The sequence below is a fragment of the Hydractinia symbiolongicarpus genome, chromosome 7 (assembly GCF_029227915.1).
Source record: "Hydractinia symbiolongicarpus strain clone_291-10 chromosome 7, HSymV2.1, whole genome shotgun sequence".
Classification (NCBI taxonomy): Eukaryota; Metazoa; Cnidaria; class Hydrozoa; order Anthoathecata; family Hydractiniidae; genus Hydractinia; species Hydractinia symbiolongicarpus.
In genome coordinates, this window is record NC_079881.1 from 12,806,245 (window position 1) to 12,824,103 (window position 17,859).

General features: G+C 32.5%; 1 protein-coding gene across 1 annotated transcript; it reads right to left on the bottom strand.

The window, feature by feature from the left end:
* Nucleotides 1–900: 900 nt before the first annotated feature.
* Nucleotides 901–17,586, bottom strand: LOC130648742 (mitogen-activated protein kinase kinase kinase 7-like). The gene is made up of 13 exons (XM_057454821.1): nt 17,400–17,586; nt 6,234–6,555; nt 5,444–5,740; nt 4,984–5,276; nt 4,837–4,881; nt 4,215–4,289; nt 3,454–3,534; nt 2,799–2,817; nt 2,507–2,581; nt 2,287–2,321; nt 1,955–2,041; nt 1,695–1,838; nt 901–1,056 (listed from the first exon to the last, which is right to left on the bottom strand). The coding sequence occupies exons 2-13, from the start codon at nt 6,553–6,555 to the stop codon at nt 976–978; spliced, it is 1,554 nt and encodes a 517-aa protein (XP_057310804.1). The 5' UTR covers nt 17,400–17,586; the 3' UTR covers nt 901–975.
* Between the last annotated feature and the right edge of the window lie 273 nt (nt 17,587–17,859).

Below are 17,859 nucleotides of genomic sequence, written 5' to 3' on the forward strand. Positions count from 1 at the left end.
ACTGTATTGTATATGTGCTTTGCCAAGTTAACGAAGCGAGAATACCAATATCACCATATTGAGTTGTTATTTATTCTTAATCACCCATTGCTGGGAAGAAGTAAAAAGAAGGGACTTTTCCACTAATTTAATTCCTACGTATGGGTGATCAATTAGAATATACACTCCAAAAGCACCTCAAACATTACTAACAATTGAACAAACAGTTAAAAATGACATTTTAAGGTGTTGCTGCAGCCTACATCTTTCACAGATGGGTTATCCCGTCAATGACCAAAACCATGCGGTCTGGTAAAGTAATTTTCCATATCATCCTGACAAAACATTTCAAAAAGAAAGCATAGAACATCATTTTGAAGAAGAAACTTAGAAACCTCATTAAAGAAATGGAATATTATTCGTAATGCTTCATGTGTCTGCCATAAAACAAATATGGTACCAATACCATGGCTAGAAGAAAATCCTGCACCTATATCTATGGATCCTTTCCATCGCGTGAAATAAGGAAATTATTTAACCAAACAAAACAGACATTGATTCTTATGTTTTAGAAGGGGGGTTTGCTTCAATATACACTCAATAGTGTTTTTGACATTCAGGCGATCGAAGATAGCCATCCGTTTTGCTAAAAAACTCTGATATGAAAAAGTAAACATTCTTTGCATTTCTCAATGGTCAGCCATCAAACGTGCGAAAGGCTTTGGTGTTGATATACTCTTTGTGGAAAATTGTTGGTATTGCACCTTTATTCAATAATTTGCATGTTGGACCTTAATCTCAACCATACCATGGAAATGTAAAAAAGACCTTCGAATGCTAATTAGTCATTTCGAAGTTCTGGTGTACTTTAGGAGGTCTGTGCAACAGATTAATAATTAGCTAAATGCTAAATGATGGAACATCGCAGGCCAACATACTATTTTTTTTCTTATGACTATGATGGTATCGTCCTTTTTTCTATATTTATTCCTAAGTTTAATACGTGAAACTATATTGTGACATCTTATAATAACTTACTTTATAGCTGGAGGGAGAATCTCTTGTAGATATGGCATCCTAAAAAATGATATATTTAGTATCTATATATTAGCAACTAATAATTGTATAGTAACAGTAATAACGATTATAGTAGTATAAAAAATTTGTCCATTTCAAATTTATTTAATATTTAAACATGTTCACAAATACAAAGTGTGGCATTTCAAAAAAAAAGTTAAAATTGAGACAACTAGTTAGAATAACAGAGACTTTTTTACTTCTTTAGAAAAGTTGATCTTCACCCGATATGCTCTTCTAATTTAAATTTGAATTATCACATATCATCACCTTAAAATAACCAGTATAATAAAACCACACAAAATGAAAAGTGGGTCTATGTTTCACCATATTTTTCTATTTTTATTCCTTTCAAAATTTTAAATATACGGTAATTTAATAACGTTTCAGATTATAAATCAGCCTATTTGACTGATATAAATTGTGAATAATCAAAATACACAGCGTAAATGTTACCACTTCAAAAGAGATCTTTACCTTATGTACGTCAAAATTATCATGTTTACAATATGTTAATTTATCATAAGAAATAAATCAATTGAAAGTTAAACCTAACTTTTTAATGCATCAAGAAAAGATCATATTTAAATTGTGCTTTTTCCAGGAATGGAACTTAGGCTAGTTACTAGTGTTCTTACTTCTTGTTCATTTTTCTTTTCTTCTTTTCTATCTTTCCTTTTTTCTTTTTCTTCATCTTCTATTTTATTATATTCCTCCTTTTTTCTCTTGTTTTCATCTTTTTCTTTACTTAGTGCTCCTTCTTCATTTCTGTTTTCCTTTTCCTAAATAAAAGCATTATTTACTAAATACTTAATAAATTACAACTTAAATGTTTAAACACAAATTGATCACTGATAATTCAAATGTGAAAGAATTTAAGCATAAATTAAAAAACTACCCCTATGCACTTTTTTAAATGCATCTGGTACATTGATTTTACAATGAACGATCTTTTGCATTCACATATAAAGGGTCCTCCAATATTCTAGTATTTAAAAAAGAAGAAAATAAGACAAATAATACGATGTTTTAGATAAGCATAGAAAAGTTGGTGAGACACAGTAAAAACCACTTTTTATGTGACTTCGTTGCAATTGCATGTCGACACGATAAGAATAAATTACTTTCGTCTTTCAACAAACAAAAATTAAGTTACGACAATTTTAAAATAGCGCGATAATAATACAAAGATTTCTGTCTCCGCAAAATTGTCCACACATTTTGACTTACCAGAGAAGAATGAAATGTCTCAACCTGTTCAGTTTCTATGACAAAACGCGAAACAGTCAGTTATTTTTAATGTGGCAACAGTGTTCTGGGAGTAATGGTACATATTATAGTCAATGGTCCTTTTTTAAGAAGATCACACAAGAGGAGCTATTATAATGCTAATATAGCTTTTCCATTTTTCAACTTGCTTAGAAAGTTTGGAACAATTTTACCAACACACCTGGTTCTAAGGAAATCTGATAATTACCACCTATAACCTCACACCTCTCAACACATGCAAAATCAACTCCAGGAACTAAAGGAAAGTTAAAAAAATGTACTTTACTCCACATTTCCAGTTAAAATGCATATATTGTATATATCAAAAAACCTGATAAATATTTTTTTTTACAATAAATGTTTGTATCATCTTCTCGAATTACTTTTCGGTTTCCAATAAATTGTTCAATATAATTCATTCACGATTGTAATAAGTAAAAAATCAAAAAGCTGAGAAACATAATGATACGTACTACTACATTCAACAGCATCCTGAAAAAAAGAACACTGGTTTACATAAGCATAAAAAACCTATTACAATGAACCTCTATCTTAATCTTTTTCTGGAGATCCCGTAGCTTAAAATCTGGATGTCGGTTTCCAATAAAATTTTGTGAGTAAACATATAGGACCTATACAAGCTTATGCAGAAAATGTCATTGGAAACAAAGTAGCAGATTCCGAGTTATTGGGTCATTAGCAAAAAAATTGGAGGCCTGGAACCAGCCGACATTTTGGCAAAAAAAATTATGTTGATCAATTCACCTTTATGCATTGATAAAGTTTAAATGCACATCCCTTAACAGGTCTAAAATTACTGATGACAGAAAATGTCAAAATTTGGCATTACTTAAATATGACATCATAATTTATGCAGCATAATTTAATCTAAAATTCTTTAAATGCGAATATCTTGAGAACGAAAAGAGCTTTTTAAAAAAATTTAAAAAGATTTGTTAACCAAATTTTTAAGCTACATAATATAAGTCCAACATCATTTTACACCTTTAAGCAAAACGGACAAAATTGTGAACTCCTTAATGATGGATAAGTTGAACTTCAATCCACCTTTCTCATTAAATTTATCAATGAACTGAAGTATAACCTAAAATTATAAGTTAAGGTTACCTGGTTAAACTGTTTTATACTTAAACTGTTATCTCGCGCTGAAAAATCCTTTAAGCAATCAGGCTTATCGGCATTAACAACCTAAGTAAACAAGAACACAGTCAAAAAACTTGTTAAATTTTTAAATAAGATTTTTTTTAACATACAATAATAGAATCTGAACTCATCTCAAATTTTGAAGTGGAAGACACATGTGCAGGATCAGTCGGGCGACGTTAACAAAAACTTCACTTAAACTTTGTTTAATTTTAAAAACATACAATCAAACTTTTCTGTAGTTAGAGGATTATGACATTCTTCCTGCTTAAAATATCTGTATGTTTGGTGGATACTTTAATTGGAGAAACTTTAGCGAGAGAAATGAATTCGAGAACGAAACGAAACGAGAGCGAATTCGCGATTTTTCTACATTTTCGCGAAAGTTTATCTCGTTAAAATTTCTTCATTCGCGAAACTTTATCTCGCGAAAGTTTCCGAATTTCTTCATTCGCAAAAGTTTATCCTGTAAGCTATTTTATCTTTTTTTCACCAAAAACGCACAAAATACTTAGAAATCTTATTTCATGAAAGAAAATTTATAACATTTTCAATTATGCTAAGAATTTAGAAGTTTTTTCTAACTGCAAAATACTTCATTCGTAAAAAGTTAATCTCGCGGAATTTTCCGAATTTCTTCATTCGCGAAAGTTTCTCCAAATAAAGTAATTGCCATTGAAATTTTGCACAATCACAAACTTATATTTGTACAACTAGAGCATTACCTTTTTTTCCAAGAATTCTTGATCAGTAGCTTCAACATATTTATCATTCTCAATTTTAACAATCCTTTTTTTATCCTAAAAAAATAATTCATTATGCAGGTCAATTTTCTTTATTACTGAAATTTAATAGCTTGTAAATAAAATAAATATGTCCATAAGCAGCCTCAGTAACAAATATAGTAATGCCCCAACGCAAATAGCGAATGCAAATATGTAGCAATAAAAGTGCCTACGAGTTTAATGTAAGTATTTAGGACAGACAGTTCATAGTATGAAGTTCTTCTGAAATACAGTAAAAATGTTCACATGACATGTATATTGAAACAATGAACTTGACAAATTCTTTCATATAGAATTACAAGAATGTTTATTTCTTTGTTGTTAGGAAACACTTCGTTGGTGGCGACACATTTTCAATGACAAGTAAAGACATAATAAGCAACAAATCTAACTACTGTAGTTAGCAAGTAGAACAAGGAATATAGAAAGAAGCATTTCATGAAAATTCCTAGTAAACAGTTATGCAAATTTAAAGGCGTATACTGAATACCTAACAGAGTCAAAACACAAGTAACAACTCAAAAGAAAACCCGGTGAGTTGGACATTTATTTAAAAACTTACATTCGAAGTCTTGCCTTTGTCTGACATTTTCAAAACATCTACAACCTATGTACATTTTATTAAATTAGTTTTACAACATTCAATAGAAAAGAAAAAAAAACTCATATTTAAATAAGACAGTGAAAACCACTGCAGAATGAGAAGTACCTTTTGTATATCTGGTCTGACATTAGGATCAAATTGCCAACATTCTTGAATCAGGTTGACAATCTTAGAAGGATCAGCATACAAACCATGGATGCATGAAATGTCAGGTCTAGTACCTGCTTCAATTGCAGTCTTTAAAAGTGACTCATGAGGTATCAAAACACCTTCCCATGGGTGCTCCTTGTCACCAAGTATTTCAAACATTGAAATACCAAACGCATAGATGTCAGTATATTTTGTTTTTGTTGTAATGCCACAGACTAGTTCTGGGGCTACATAAGCCAAAGTAGTTCCTACAAAGACATTACAGGGACATTTCACCTAATTTATCAAAAGTGGTAGTAAAATAAAACTAAATAAGAGATAAGAATAAATGTCAAGATCGTAGGGTGGCTCTATTACTAAAAAGCTTATTTAAACTGTTATGAATGGAGCAACACCTTAATTACACAAATTTTACCTTTAAGGGACTTTCCATTTCCTATGGATGTTGTTGTGGTAACACACGTATCTTTGAAGATAGACAACTCATTGAAATCTGTCAGCTTTACCACAATTTTTTCATTTGTCCCATCCACCAACATATTTGCTGGTTTGATATCCATGTGAATAATATTTTTGGAGTGCAAAAAATTTAGACCACTGCTTGCTTGTCTGCAGTAATCTTCCCTCTCTTCAAAATTAAAATATTCATAATCATTGAAGTAATTTAATAATTCCCTCATATTATGTGCCCTTATTGAAGTGCCGTCATTACCTAACAAAAATTACACCTTGTGAAATTATAACATGACAATCAAACATCATAACCAGTTTATCATTGGCAAAGAATTATATGAATTTTGCCAATGAAATTGATAGTTTCTTGCCTAGTACATATTTCATAAATAGCTATGCAATGAGCAATTTCTTTCAAACATTAATTTAGGATCTTTTTAAATTTCCAACTGACGTTAAGTCTAAAAATTTTAAATTTGTGAAAAACATATGCTAAAGAAACAAATCATAACTTAGAGTTAAGACAAATGGACTTGGTAATTTGCCCTATGGAATATATCAAGTTGATAAAATTTTAATTAGGACAGATGTTAACAGAATAAAAATAAAAAGGGTTATCAATTTAAAAAAGCCTTTACTTATGTATTACCATTTCCAATTAACAAAAAAATTATGTTTTAATAATAAAATCCAGAGAATGTAAAAACAACATAAAATAGTGAAACTTTGGGAATCAAAGATATCAAACTCACCTGTTAGCTCAACACAGCAATACTCCAATATTATTGCTGATGGTCTGGTGGAATATCCATGAAAAGAGCAAATGTTCTCATGCTTTAAGTCAAGCAGAGAATTCGCAGCCTTTAACATAGCCTTCTCGGACACTTTCCTCTTGAGTTTTTTGCATGCACCTCTTTTTCCTCCTAGCGTATATTCAAAAACAACTGCAGAGGAGCCTTCCCCCAAAAGTTCTGATGTCACACTCAAGGGGATGTCAAACACTTCTAAGTGGTGCAACTTTTCTCGAAGAGCCTTTATTTCAGCTCCTACTTTAGACGAACTAAAAAATGCCATCTAAATATAAGATAATATTTACCAGCAATCTCAAGCAAAAGCAAATACCATTTTTGAAATTTTTGCCTCTATTGTTTATTTTAAGTTTTTTATTACTTAAAATAATTTGATAAAAACTTATAATAATTTGATAAAAAATGTCTCTGCATATTCTTGCAAAATCTAAAACAACAGAGTTTTATTATATAATATAGTTAATAAGTAGCCTGTGGAAAAAACAATTTGGCAGAACAACATTGAAAAGTATTCGTCAAGTGAATTTTGATGATGTCAGCAATGACTCATTAATATGAAAATTTTTTTAGAAATGTGTGAACCCGTTGCCTCATTAGGTAAAGCTAGAAATGTTGATATAGTTCAAAAAAACATGTGCTTTTGATAAAAAGGTTAAGAAGATATGGGGGTTAAAATTTTTATTAATGTCCTTTCCAAAACAGGTGGGTTGACCTAGCTTTAAGTTAATGTAAAAATTTTAATGTCAAAACAATGGATCAACACCAAAAGATATATCAACATTATTAAAGTCATTATATACATTTCATTTGTAAGTCTGAGGCGAACTAAATACATTTCAATTGTAAGTCTGAGGCCAACAGATGGAAATAACTACCAATTTAATTGAGCACGTATGGATCACCTAGAAAGAAAATTGGACAAAGTTGAAAAGATTTGCGTGTTTCAAAACTTTAATAAGTCTCAAAAGCTTGTGATCTAATATATAATCTTTTGATCAACTCTACATTTAACAAGTAACAGGTTTAAATTAGATTAAATAAATTTTAAAATATTTTTTCCTGTATTCATGGGTCATTACTGACATCAAAATCCAAGTTACTAATCTTTTCCATTGCTTGGACACATTTATAGCATGTGTTTTGAGCAAATCAATTGATGATAATGACATAAAACAATTATAAAGTTTTATTAATTTCTATTAGATTTTCTATTTAGTTCTTATTTTGGATCATTTTAAAAGGTTTAAATTATTCATGTATGTTTCATTCAGAAAAAAAACATTCAACGTTATTTAATGCTATTCAAGCAAAGTGATGTTTCAATTAGTTTTTCTCAATTTTTTAAAAAAGCTGCATATGTTGAGTATTTGCCTGTTCAAACTGAAATTTAGTGACTTTTTCAAGGGTATCCGACAACAGAATTGTGCAGAAGTCATTATAAGTTACACTGTAACCTGTAGATACTTTGCCCACTTTTTAACTTTGACTTTAAATGTATCCAATTAATTAATTAAAAAAATAAAAAAAGTAATTTTTACACAATGTATTTGCAAAAGGATGAGTATATATGTTTAAGTTTTTTTTAAAAAAGGCAAACTTGGTAGGCAGTTACCCTGTACTTTGTAGTGACCTTTTCCATATTGTGTACAGCTAGTCAACTGTGAAAGTTCAAAGAAAAAAGAATATTTACATGTCGCAAGTTTTTTCTAAATTCCCCATGATCTTATGGGTACCTATGGAAAGCAAAGCATCCGGTCCCATTTCATTAAGGTTAAATAAAATTCAATAAAATAATTTTTTAAGGAAAAATTTCATTCTACATTCAAACTTTCATTACTACATTGCTAAAAGAAATATAATCAAACTGTCTTGAGAATAATAAGATAGGATAGTGAAATAAGGAGATTTCAAGTATAACTCATCTCTATTTCCAACTATTATTTAAAAAAATATAGAAACTATACTGCAAAGTTAACAACGGCATACCATTAACATCAAATAAATAATTATTTGAGATAACAGCTTTAAAGGTTTTGTGAATAGAAAGATAAAGAAGAAATACCTAATTGTGTAGCTAAAACATGCAATCCACATATGATGCGTTCTGCTAATACTTTCCCTTCGTTTTTTCAGGGAGAACATCATAATCAAAATTCTACCATTAATTTTTTTTAGGAAGTTTATCAAGTTTTCTTAAAATAAATTGTTGATGTTTCTTTTTAAAAATTTATACAACACAAAGATTACTTTATCGGTGTACTTTTCATTCTTGAATGTTTGTAAAAATAAAGTGTCTAAGTTGTCTACTTGCTCTTGTAGTTCACAAGTTAAGTTCTTATAAAACTCTAAATTGTCTTTAACGTTTTCAAGTCAATTAAAGATTTTGCATTAAAATTTTTAAGTTGCGTTTCATAATAATGTACCCTTCTTCACACAGCAGTATTCTCTGCCCAATCTTAAATTTAAATTTGTATTCAATTTGATCAACTCATGAATTTTCTCCAGCTTCCTGCTTTCACACTTATTAACCTTTGTAGCATTAAACTTTAAAAAGATTATTTTTGTACTCACTTTTTCCTTTTAGCAAATGATTTTTAATTAGTCTGATACTTTCTTTATTGTCTTCTTGCAACAAGTTCTTACAAGACTAACTCAGTTCTAGTATTTCATTATGTAAAACTTTTAAACTAATTATTATGGTAAGATTTCATACCACCTGAATTGTCATCAGTCACTGTTAACATAGCCTCTGCAATTTGTTCCTTTGCTAATGATAAAGAACTTGTTCACAGGTTATTCCGATCACTAACAGCTTATTTAAAGCAAACTATTTATTTTTCCCTGTAACATTTTAAAATGCCTATTAATGCAACTTGGTGAATACTTGATAACTTGACAATGCCCTTCCATTGTAATTTGAAAGAATACCTTGCTCTACAGAGAAAAATGCAGTACTTGTTAAGCATTCTGTAGTTATCCAATCTGTCCCCTTTTTAACCTTTCTACACCTAACGTGTATAATTTTGTCATTAAAAATAAAAGTTTTTTTTTAAATTTGTGTCACATAGTACAAATTTTTACTTGCATTATTTTAAAAAACTGGTCATGTCTGCACAAATTGCAGAGGTTTTTCAGCATATTTCGAATAGCTTTCTACACAAAGAGTGCTCTCCTCCCAACTTCAACATCTTCCTAATGTTTATGTATAGCTGGTAACTTTTTTTTTTGATTATCTGTATTAGCGCTTCAAAAAAAAAGAATCAACAGTTTGCTGCTTTGGAACATTGGTGATTGAACCTGCAAAGCATCAACAAAATACAATATATGAATACAAGATCCATTTAAGAATAAATATCCCTCATAATATGCTAACCATGATCTAAAAAAATGCAGAAGCATTTAAATATAGACTATGGACCAAAATAGCATTAAATGCAGCAAACACTGATTCTATTAGGGCAAAAAAATAAAGTAGTCAACTATGATACAAGGTTGAAATTAAATGAAAAAAACTTGAATTTTCATCTCATGTAAGATATCTAGGTATATTAATAGATGAATTGGGATTTTCACATATCTTATATTGGCAATAAATTAAGAAATACAAATGGAGCTCTTTGCAAACTAAGATATTATGTGCCTAAGGATATCCTACTTTCAATTTACCATGCCTTATTTTCTTCTCATATTTCTTATAGTCCACAAACGTGGGGTCTCACTTCAAAGTTATGTAGAATTTTTCGCTTACAAAAAGCTGCCCAATCTAATTTTAACTAACCATCAAATCCTATTTTTCTTAATCTTAACATTCTTACTCTTTCTCAACATAATTTAAATTTCAATATTATAAATCTGCATTCTCCAGGTAATATTTGTGATATTTTTAAATTGGTCTACTATCATTCAACAAGAAGTAAATGCATTAAACTCGCTAGACCTTCTGTTAGGACTATCTCATTTGGTCTCAAATCTACACGTTACCAATCTATTCTTAATTGGAACAATATCCAACAACACTTTCACCAATATGACCTACCCTCTCTCACTCTAAAACAACTAAAAAAAGTCTGCAAAACTTATCTTCTGGATTGTTATAACACAAAAAAAATTTTACCAAAATTTTTTTGTAGTTTAATACTGCTTATTGCAATCACTTGATCTTATATAGGTGGACATAACCTTATTTATACTACTGATGGGTGAAGGGTCTCTTTAAGAGACAAGAGAGGAGTGGAACGTCCTCCACTATACCTTAGTTTAAAGGGGCGATTGTGGAAGTCCCATGAAATGCCACATAGTGATGGTGTCACTTAAAAAAACACCCAGTCCAGTCTGTAAACGGTTGGCGCTAGGAAGGGCATCCAGCTGTAAAACAATGCCAAAACTCTTTATTAATGGCTGTAAGAATAGTTGATCAGACAATTTGCGTAAACGGGGCTGGAACTCTAAGGAATGAAGGTGTGGCGCACGGTAGGACAGATCTCAGGTGTTAGCATCGTCAGACTGTTACCCAGTTATCACATTTCAAGGTAGATAACACTAGGTTGAGGATGGCTAGTGTAATGTTGGTACTCTGAGAGGTAGAGCAGGTGAAGTAGTTGAAATGTTAGAACGTAGATCTGTTGATGTGTGTTGTGTTCAGGAAGTCAGGTGGAGAGGAGCTACAGTGAGATTTGTGGAAGGTAGGAGGGCAAGGTATAAGCTTTTTTGGATTGGTAATAGTGATGGATATGGAGGAGTTGGCATATTCGTTGCAGAGAAGTTGGTAGAAAAAGTAATAGATGTTATGCGTGTTAATAGTCGTATTATAGTGATAAAGTTTTGGATAGGTAATAGGATTGTCACTTTTCTGTCAGTTTTTGCTCCACAGTGTGGACTCAGTGAGGAAGATAAAGATAAGTTTTATGATGAGTTAATAGCAGTCACATCAAAGTTTGGAGACACTGAACTTGTCATGGTGGGCGGCGACTTTAATGGTCATGTTGGGAAGTCATCTGAAGGTTATAGAGGTGTGCATGGAGGCTATGGATTTGGGAGCAGAAATAAGGAAGGGGAGAGATTGCTTGAGTTTGGAATGGCAACGGACATGGTGGTTTGCAACACATCATTCAGTAAAAGACAGAGTAGGCTGATAACATATGAGTCAGGTGGTTGTAAGACACAGATAGATTACTTCCTGGTTAGAAAGTCAGACAAGAAAGTGGTGAAGGACGTGAAAGTTATATCAGGGGAAGAGTGTGTTTCCCAGCATAGGTTGCTGGTTTGTGATATTATCTTGAAGAGTGTTAAAGAAGCCAAGGGAAAGTACAGGCCTCGTTAAAAAGTCTGGAAGCTGAAGGAAGAGATTGTAGCAAGACAATTTAGTGCAAAAGTTAGCAGTTAGCCCACAATGGTCAATGTGATAGTGACAATGTTGAAAGTACTTGGACTACTTTGAAGAATTGTCTTCTAGAAGCTTCTGATGATACCTGTGGGTGGACGAAAGGACCAGCTAGACATAGACAGACCTGGTGGTGGAATAATGAGGTTGACCAGTGTATAAAGAAAAAGAGGAAACTTTGGAAAGAGTGGAAGTCAGGTTGTAGTAAAAATATTTACTTAGAAGCTAAGCGTCGTGCTCGTACAGCAGTGCGTAAGGTAAAATCAGAAGCAGAGAGAAACAGATTTGCAGATGTGTTGAGAAGGGAAGACCAGCGCAATGAGGTATTCGAGATAGCAAAGCAAATGAAGAAGACTAATCAAGATGTTGTAGGTGAGAAGTGTATACGTAATGATGAAGGTGTTTTGGCTAGCACAGAGGAGGAGAAAAGGGTAGCTTGGGAGAATTATTATCAGAGGTTGCTTAACACCGAGTTTGATTGGGATGAGGATAATTTGTCTGATGATGATGTTGTAGAAGGGCCAGCTATGCAGATCAAGACAGAATGGGTAGTGGAGGCTATTAGGAAATTGAAGATTAGCAAGGCTGCAGGAGTATTAGGTATTGTTGAAGAGATGGTAAAAGCATCTGGATATATTGGAGTTGAGCTTATTACAAGTTTTGCTAATCAGATTATAAAGGATGGTGCTATTCCGAGTGAGTGGCAGTCGAGTGTAATAATGGATTGTTTCAAGGGCAAGGGTGATCCATTAGAAAGTGGTAACTATAGAGGTTTAAGTTAGTTGATCAAGTAACGAAAGTTATTAAAAGAGTAATTGATAAGTTACTTGGAGAAAGAATTGATATATAGATAAGATGCAATTTGGTTTTGTTCTAGGGCGTGGCACTACAGATGCAATATTTTTACTCAGACAGCTTCAGGAAAAGTATTTACGATAGAGAAAGAATCTCTACTTTGCCTTTGTAGATTTAGAAAAAGCTTTTGATAGAGTGCTACGTAAAGTTATTTGGAGGGCTATGAGAAAATTAGGTGTGGATGAGTGGCTAGTTATGATGGTACAGTCTATGTACAGCAATGCTAGAAGTCGTGTCAGGATTAACGATTCACTTAGTGATGAATTTAGTGTAAATGTTGGTGTACATCAGGGTTTTGTACGTAGTCCTTTATTGTTTGTTCTAGTCTTAGAAGCGCTGTCGATGGAGTTCAGAACAGGTTGTCCATGGGAGTTATTGTATGCAGATGATTTGGTTCTTAAAGCAGAGTCGATTGAAGAATTAGTTGAAAAGTTTGAGAAGTGGAAGAAAGGACTAGAAGAGAAAGGGCTAAGGGTGAACACAGCAAAGTCTAAAGTCATGATTAGTAGCATTGCAGCCAAGTGTGACCTTGTAGTTGGAAAGTGGCCTTGTGGAGTTTGCAGAAAAGGGGTTGGTAGTAACTCAATTTTTTGTCAGACTTGCAAGCATTGGGTACATAAGAAGTGCAGTAGTATTAGTGGAAGGTTAAGAGCTGACATTCAGTTTGTATGCAAGCATTGCAAAGGTGAGATTATAGAGAATGAAGTATTTCCAGCTTTAATGATGTACAACAGTGGCTCGTTAGAGATAGTTGAGAACTTCTGTTACTTAGGTGATATGTTGGGCGGTGAAGGGGGTGTTGGAATAAGTGTTATTTGCAGGATAGGTTTTGCTTGGAAAAAGTTCAGAGAGTTACTTCCTTTGTTGACTAGCAGAGCCCTGTCAAATGAGGTAAAAGGTAGGTTGTATGAGGCTTGTGTAAGAAGTGTTATGTTGTACGGTAGTGAGACATGGGCAGTGAAGCAGGAAGATCTTGACCATTTAGAAAGGAATGATATGAGAATGGTTAGGTGGATGTGTAACGCCAGTCTGAGAGACAGAAAGAGTTCAGATGAGCTAAGAAGCAGGCTAAGTCTCCATAGAATTAAAGATGTTATCCAGATAAGAAGATTGGATTGGCTGGGGCACTTGGAAAGAATGGAGGAGGATAATTGGGTAAGAAAGTGTAGAGACTTGATAGTTCCTGGGGCAAAGCCCAGAGTCAGACCAAGAAAGACTTGGCAGGAGGTTATAAGGACAGACTTGATACAGAGGAAGTTGAGTTTAGATCTAACACAGTCTAGATCAGATTGGAAGAGGGTCATTAATATACCCCGTCCAACCCATGCTAGCATGGAAAACGGACGTTAAGCCGAGAATGATGATGGTCTCCCTGCAGGTATTTATTTAATGTAAAATACAGTTATCTCACACAAAATAAATACTACTACTAGTCATTGATTAAAAGTATTGCAGATTTACTCAAACAAAATATTTTTTCATTGAAATCATCAACATAACTAACACCTGTATTGTTTTAGATGATTTAATTTGAGTGGGTTGAAATATTTCAGAAGCTACAAACAATACCAAATATTGATATTCCTGGATTAGTTTCACATAAAAAAGCATGATCTGTGTGATCCATCTGAAATTCCTTGCCAAACAACATAAGGCTTCTGATCAAAAGCATTACACAAGCGTTACTCACATGTACATTTTTTCTTTCCAGAATCAAAAACAACACAAAATGTATCGAGATCTTCAACAGTATCAGCTCATTTATAATGCATTATGTCAGAGTATTTCAGAAGCATTTATGCCTGTGAAACAGAAAAATTCAAAGTACACTTGTCTAGTTTCCACAATTTTTTCCCTACCTTTTCAGCCTGCTCTGACATTTTATGGCCTGCAAAATATCTAATTGTGTTATCAGTATAAAGTCTGTTTGTTACATTGCACAAAGCCTCAGCAAGCAAACATTCAAAACAATCCTCACTTCTTGAAGATTTATCACCTAAAAATTTTCAACGTTTGTCATTGCATCAAATTTTCTTTCTGACGTGCTCCTTGCTACCAATAAATAAATTTCAAATTTTGAAAGTTTACTGCAAAAGTCAACACCATATGTCAAAATATTTTTCTCTTTTAAGGGTGAGGTGGTTCTGATGGGAGGAGCAGCTTCAATAAAGGTCCATGAAGAGTCTAATAAATTAAACTATAGTTAAATAACTAAGCTAATTGTAAAAAAAAGCTTTATTTAACTTATATAATACTCCACAACTTTCGTGTCCGTGTCTGTTTGTGACTTTTGCAAAGTCGATTATATTTTTAAAAATTTTCTTTAACAAGTCTTAGCTATAAAACATCACCTATTAAATTGTTCTGTAATATATATACCAATTTTGACACATTGGCATCAAAAGAAAGTTTATTAAGATTAGTAAAGCCATTGCATTGGACTTTCAAGTGCAATGCTGAATAACTTGGAAACACATGAAAAAAAGACATCATCTCCTGCGTGGGTAAACTAAGAACTACCTGAAAGCAAATGAGGACCAATTTTGTAGAGCTGGGTCATTATCAAAAAACCAAAATCCCTAGCTATATATCTCTTCAACCATTCGCCATAAGCACAAATCTTATACATTGGAGGCAACACGTAAACAAATTTGGCAATCTATTTGACATCAGCGCAAAACACTTAAACAACCTATTTTTAAAGGTGTTAAAAATATAATTTCTGTTCGTTCTTCTGCTTCTGCTTCTCCAACCTGTATGAACATTGATAACTTACTTGTCACTGATCCAGTGACAATTGCTAGCTCTTTTAATAATTATTTTTCATCAATTGCTGGCAATATAAGAATGGGCATCCCATTCACATCAAAACATTTCTCTTCCTACTTAAAAGATTCTGTTCCTAATTCAATGTTTCTTTCACCAACTGATGATATTGAAGTTCTCCATTGTATTTCTTCCTTGGACCTTGGTAAATCTTCTGGGCCATTTAGCATTCCTGCCCAAATTTTTTCTACTGTTAAAACTGAATTATCCGTTCCACTCTCTAAACTTATAAATTTGTCTTTTACTTCAGGCATTTTTCCTTCTAATTTAAAAACTGCCAGGGTTATCCCTATTCATAAAAAAGGATCCAAATTGGAACTTACAAATTATCGACCTATATCCTTACTTTCAAACATTGATAAGATATTTGAAAAACTTATATATAAACGGGTGTATGGGTTTCTTGAAGCTAACAATGTCCTGTATAAGCAACAATTTGGTTTCAGAAAAAATTACTCAACCTGTCAATCACTAATGAATATCTCTCAAAAAATTATGGATGCTCTTGATAAAGGAAATTATGCATGTGGAGTGTTTATTGATCTCCAGAAGGCTTTTGATACTGTTGACCATGAAATTCTGCTTACAAAGCTTCATCATTATGGAATTCGAGGTAATGCTCTCTCTTTATTTAGGTCCTACTTAATACGTCGTCAACAATTTGTGTCTTTAAATGGAGCTAGATCAGCAAATAATCTTACCAGACATGGTGTCCCTCAAGGCTCTGTTTTAGGACCACTTTTATTTGTAATTTATATAAACGACTTGAATTGTGCAATTAACTATTCTATGGTACACCACTTTGCTGATGATACAAACCTCCTGCATTTCAGTGACTCTTTGAAACAACTGGCCAAACAAATGAATTTAGACCTCAAGCTTCTCTGCCATTGGCTGAATGCTAATAAGATTTCTCTTAATGCTAGCAAGACAGAATACATTATATTTAAACATGCACATAAACCTCTTAATTATGATTTTAGGCTTCTCATCAATGGTAAAAGGCTTATGCCTAGTGATTCTATTAAATATCTTGGTGTTCTATTAGATTCTGATTTAAGCTGGAAGACTCAGATCAATAATACTGTTGCCAAGCTCAAGAGGGCTAATGGAGCTTTAGCTAAACTTCGTCATTTTGTGCCTCAAAATGTCCTTATCCTAGTCTACTATGCCATTTTTCATTCCCACCTGCAATATTGTAATCAAATTTGGGGTCAACCAAATAGTCTTGATGTTAATCGTATTGCTGTTTTACAAAATTTTGCTATCAGACTAATGACTTTTGAATCTCGAAGAGCATCATCTAGTATCATCTATGGCAACCTGGAAATCCTCAAATTCAATGATATTGTCCAGTGTCAGAACATTCTGTTTTTGCATAAGCTCTTTTATGATAAAATGCCTGCTACTATCCAGAATACTTTTGCGGTTGACTTCAACCATGCCCAGAGCACTCGTGCAGAAAAGGCTGGCTTGATCAATCTTCCTACTGTCAATACCGTTTGTTTTGGTAAAAATTCTATTAGATTTAACACCATTAAATCCTGGAATAAGATACAGACATCAATGACTAAAAAATTTGTTTCCATAGATTACTTTGGTCTAAAAAGTGATCTAAAGAAGTATTTTATTGCCTCTTATTAATTTGTAACAAATTTTCCCTTTGTTCTCACACGGTTCATTTATCTGGTGTCCTGTGCCGTCTATTGTACTCGTCCAAGGGTGGCCTTATCCTCGTCATAGCTTCTGCTATTAGGTAAGGTCTCCCTTCAAAAATAGTTTGTTTGTTTTTTCTCTTCATATTAAAATTTTTTTAATTATTATAACTGTACAGCTATTTTTGATTAATAAAATTATCTTATCTTATCTTTCCATTGTTCTCTACCTAAGTGGATTTTTATGGGCCTTATCAAATAGTATAATAATACATATATCTATAAGAACTAAAATAGGTAAGCTGGCTATGGAACTATAAAAAAATACTTTTCAATATATAAATCTGGAAAAAATAAAGGAGATTGTAAATAAATTCCATAAAATAAACTTACTGTCAATAATAATGCCACTAATTAAGTACAGTACGATAACACCATAAGCTAGCCACACTATGTATCTTTGTTTCGTTGATTTTATATTTCTTCTAACATGAGACAAGAAAAAATTAAGAAAATACGTATAGCTATAGCTATACTAAACTAAGCGAAGTTACAGCTTTTTCGCAATAAACAAAGTATCCATTATGGATTAATAATGGTTTCCAAGGCGGGCAAATTTTAAACAACCAATCATTGCATGGTACAATTTTACGGACCTTTGATAAATGACCCCTTTTTATGGTTTCGCGGGGCATACTTAAGCTTGAACTAAGATTCTAGCGCCGGTCCAAAGACCGATGTTTAGAAAACACTCAAAAGACTAGCAGGCATATAGTTATAATTTTCTAATTTAAAAGATTACACACTGGTTCTAGAATAACTGTTAGTTAAAGAATTTATACGTATTATAGGA

Excerpts from the sequence above, each read along its gene's own strand:
- LOC130648742 (XM_057454821.1), bottom strand. The coding sequence starts at position 6,555 with ATGGCATTTTTTAGTTCGTCTAAAGTAGGAGCTGAAATAAAGGCTCTT. Across the intron at positions 3,535-4,214 it reads AAGAATTCTTGGAAAAAAAG|GTTGTTAATGCCGATAAGCC; the intron begins GTAATGCTCTAG and ends TTGTTTACTTAG. Across the intron at positions 1,839-1,954 it reads ATTTAAAAAAGTGCATAGGG|GAAAAGGAAAACAGAAATGA; the intron begins GTAGTTTTTTAA and ends GCTTTTATTTAG.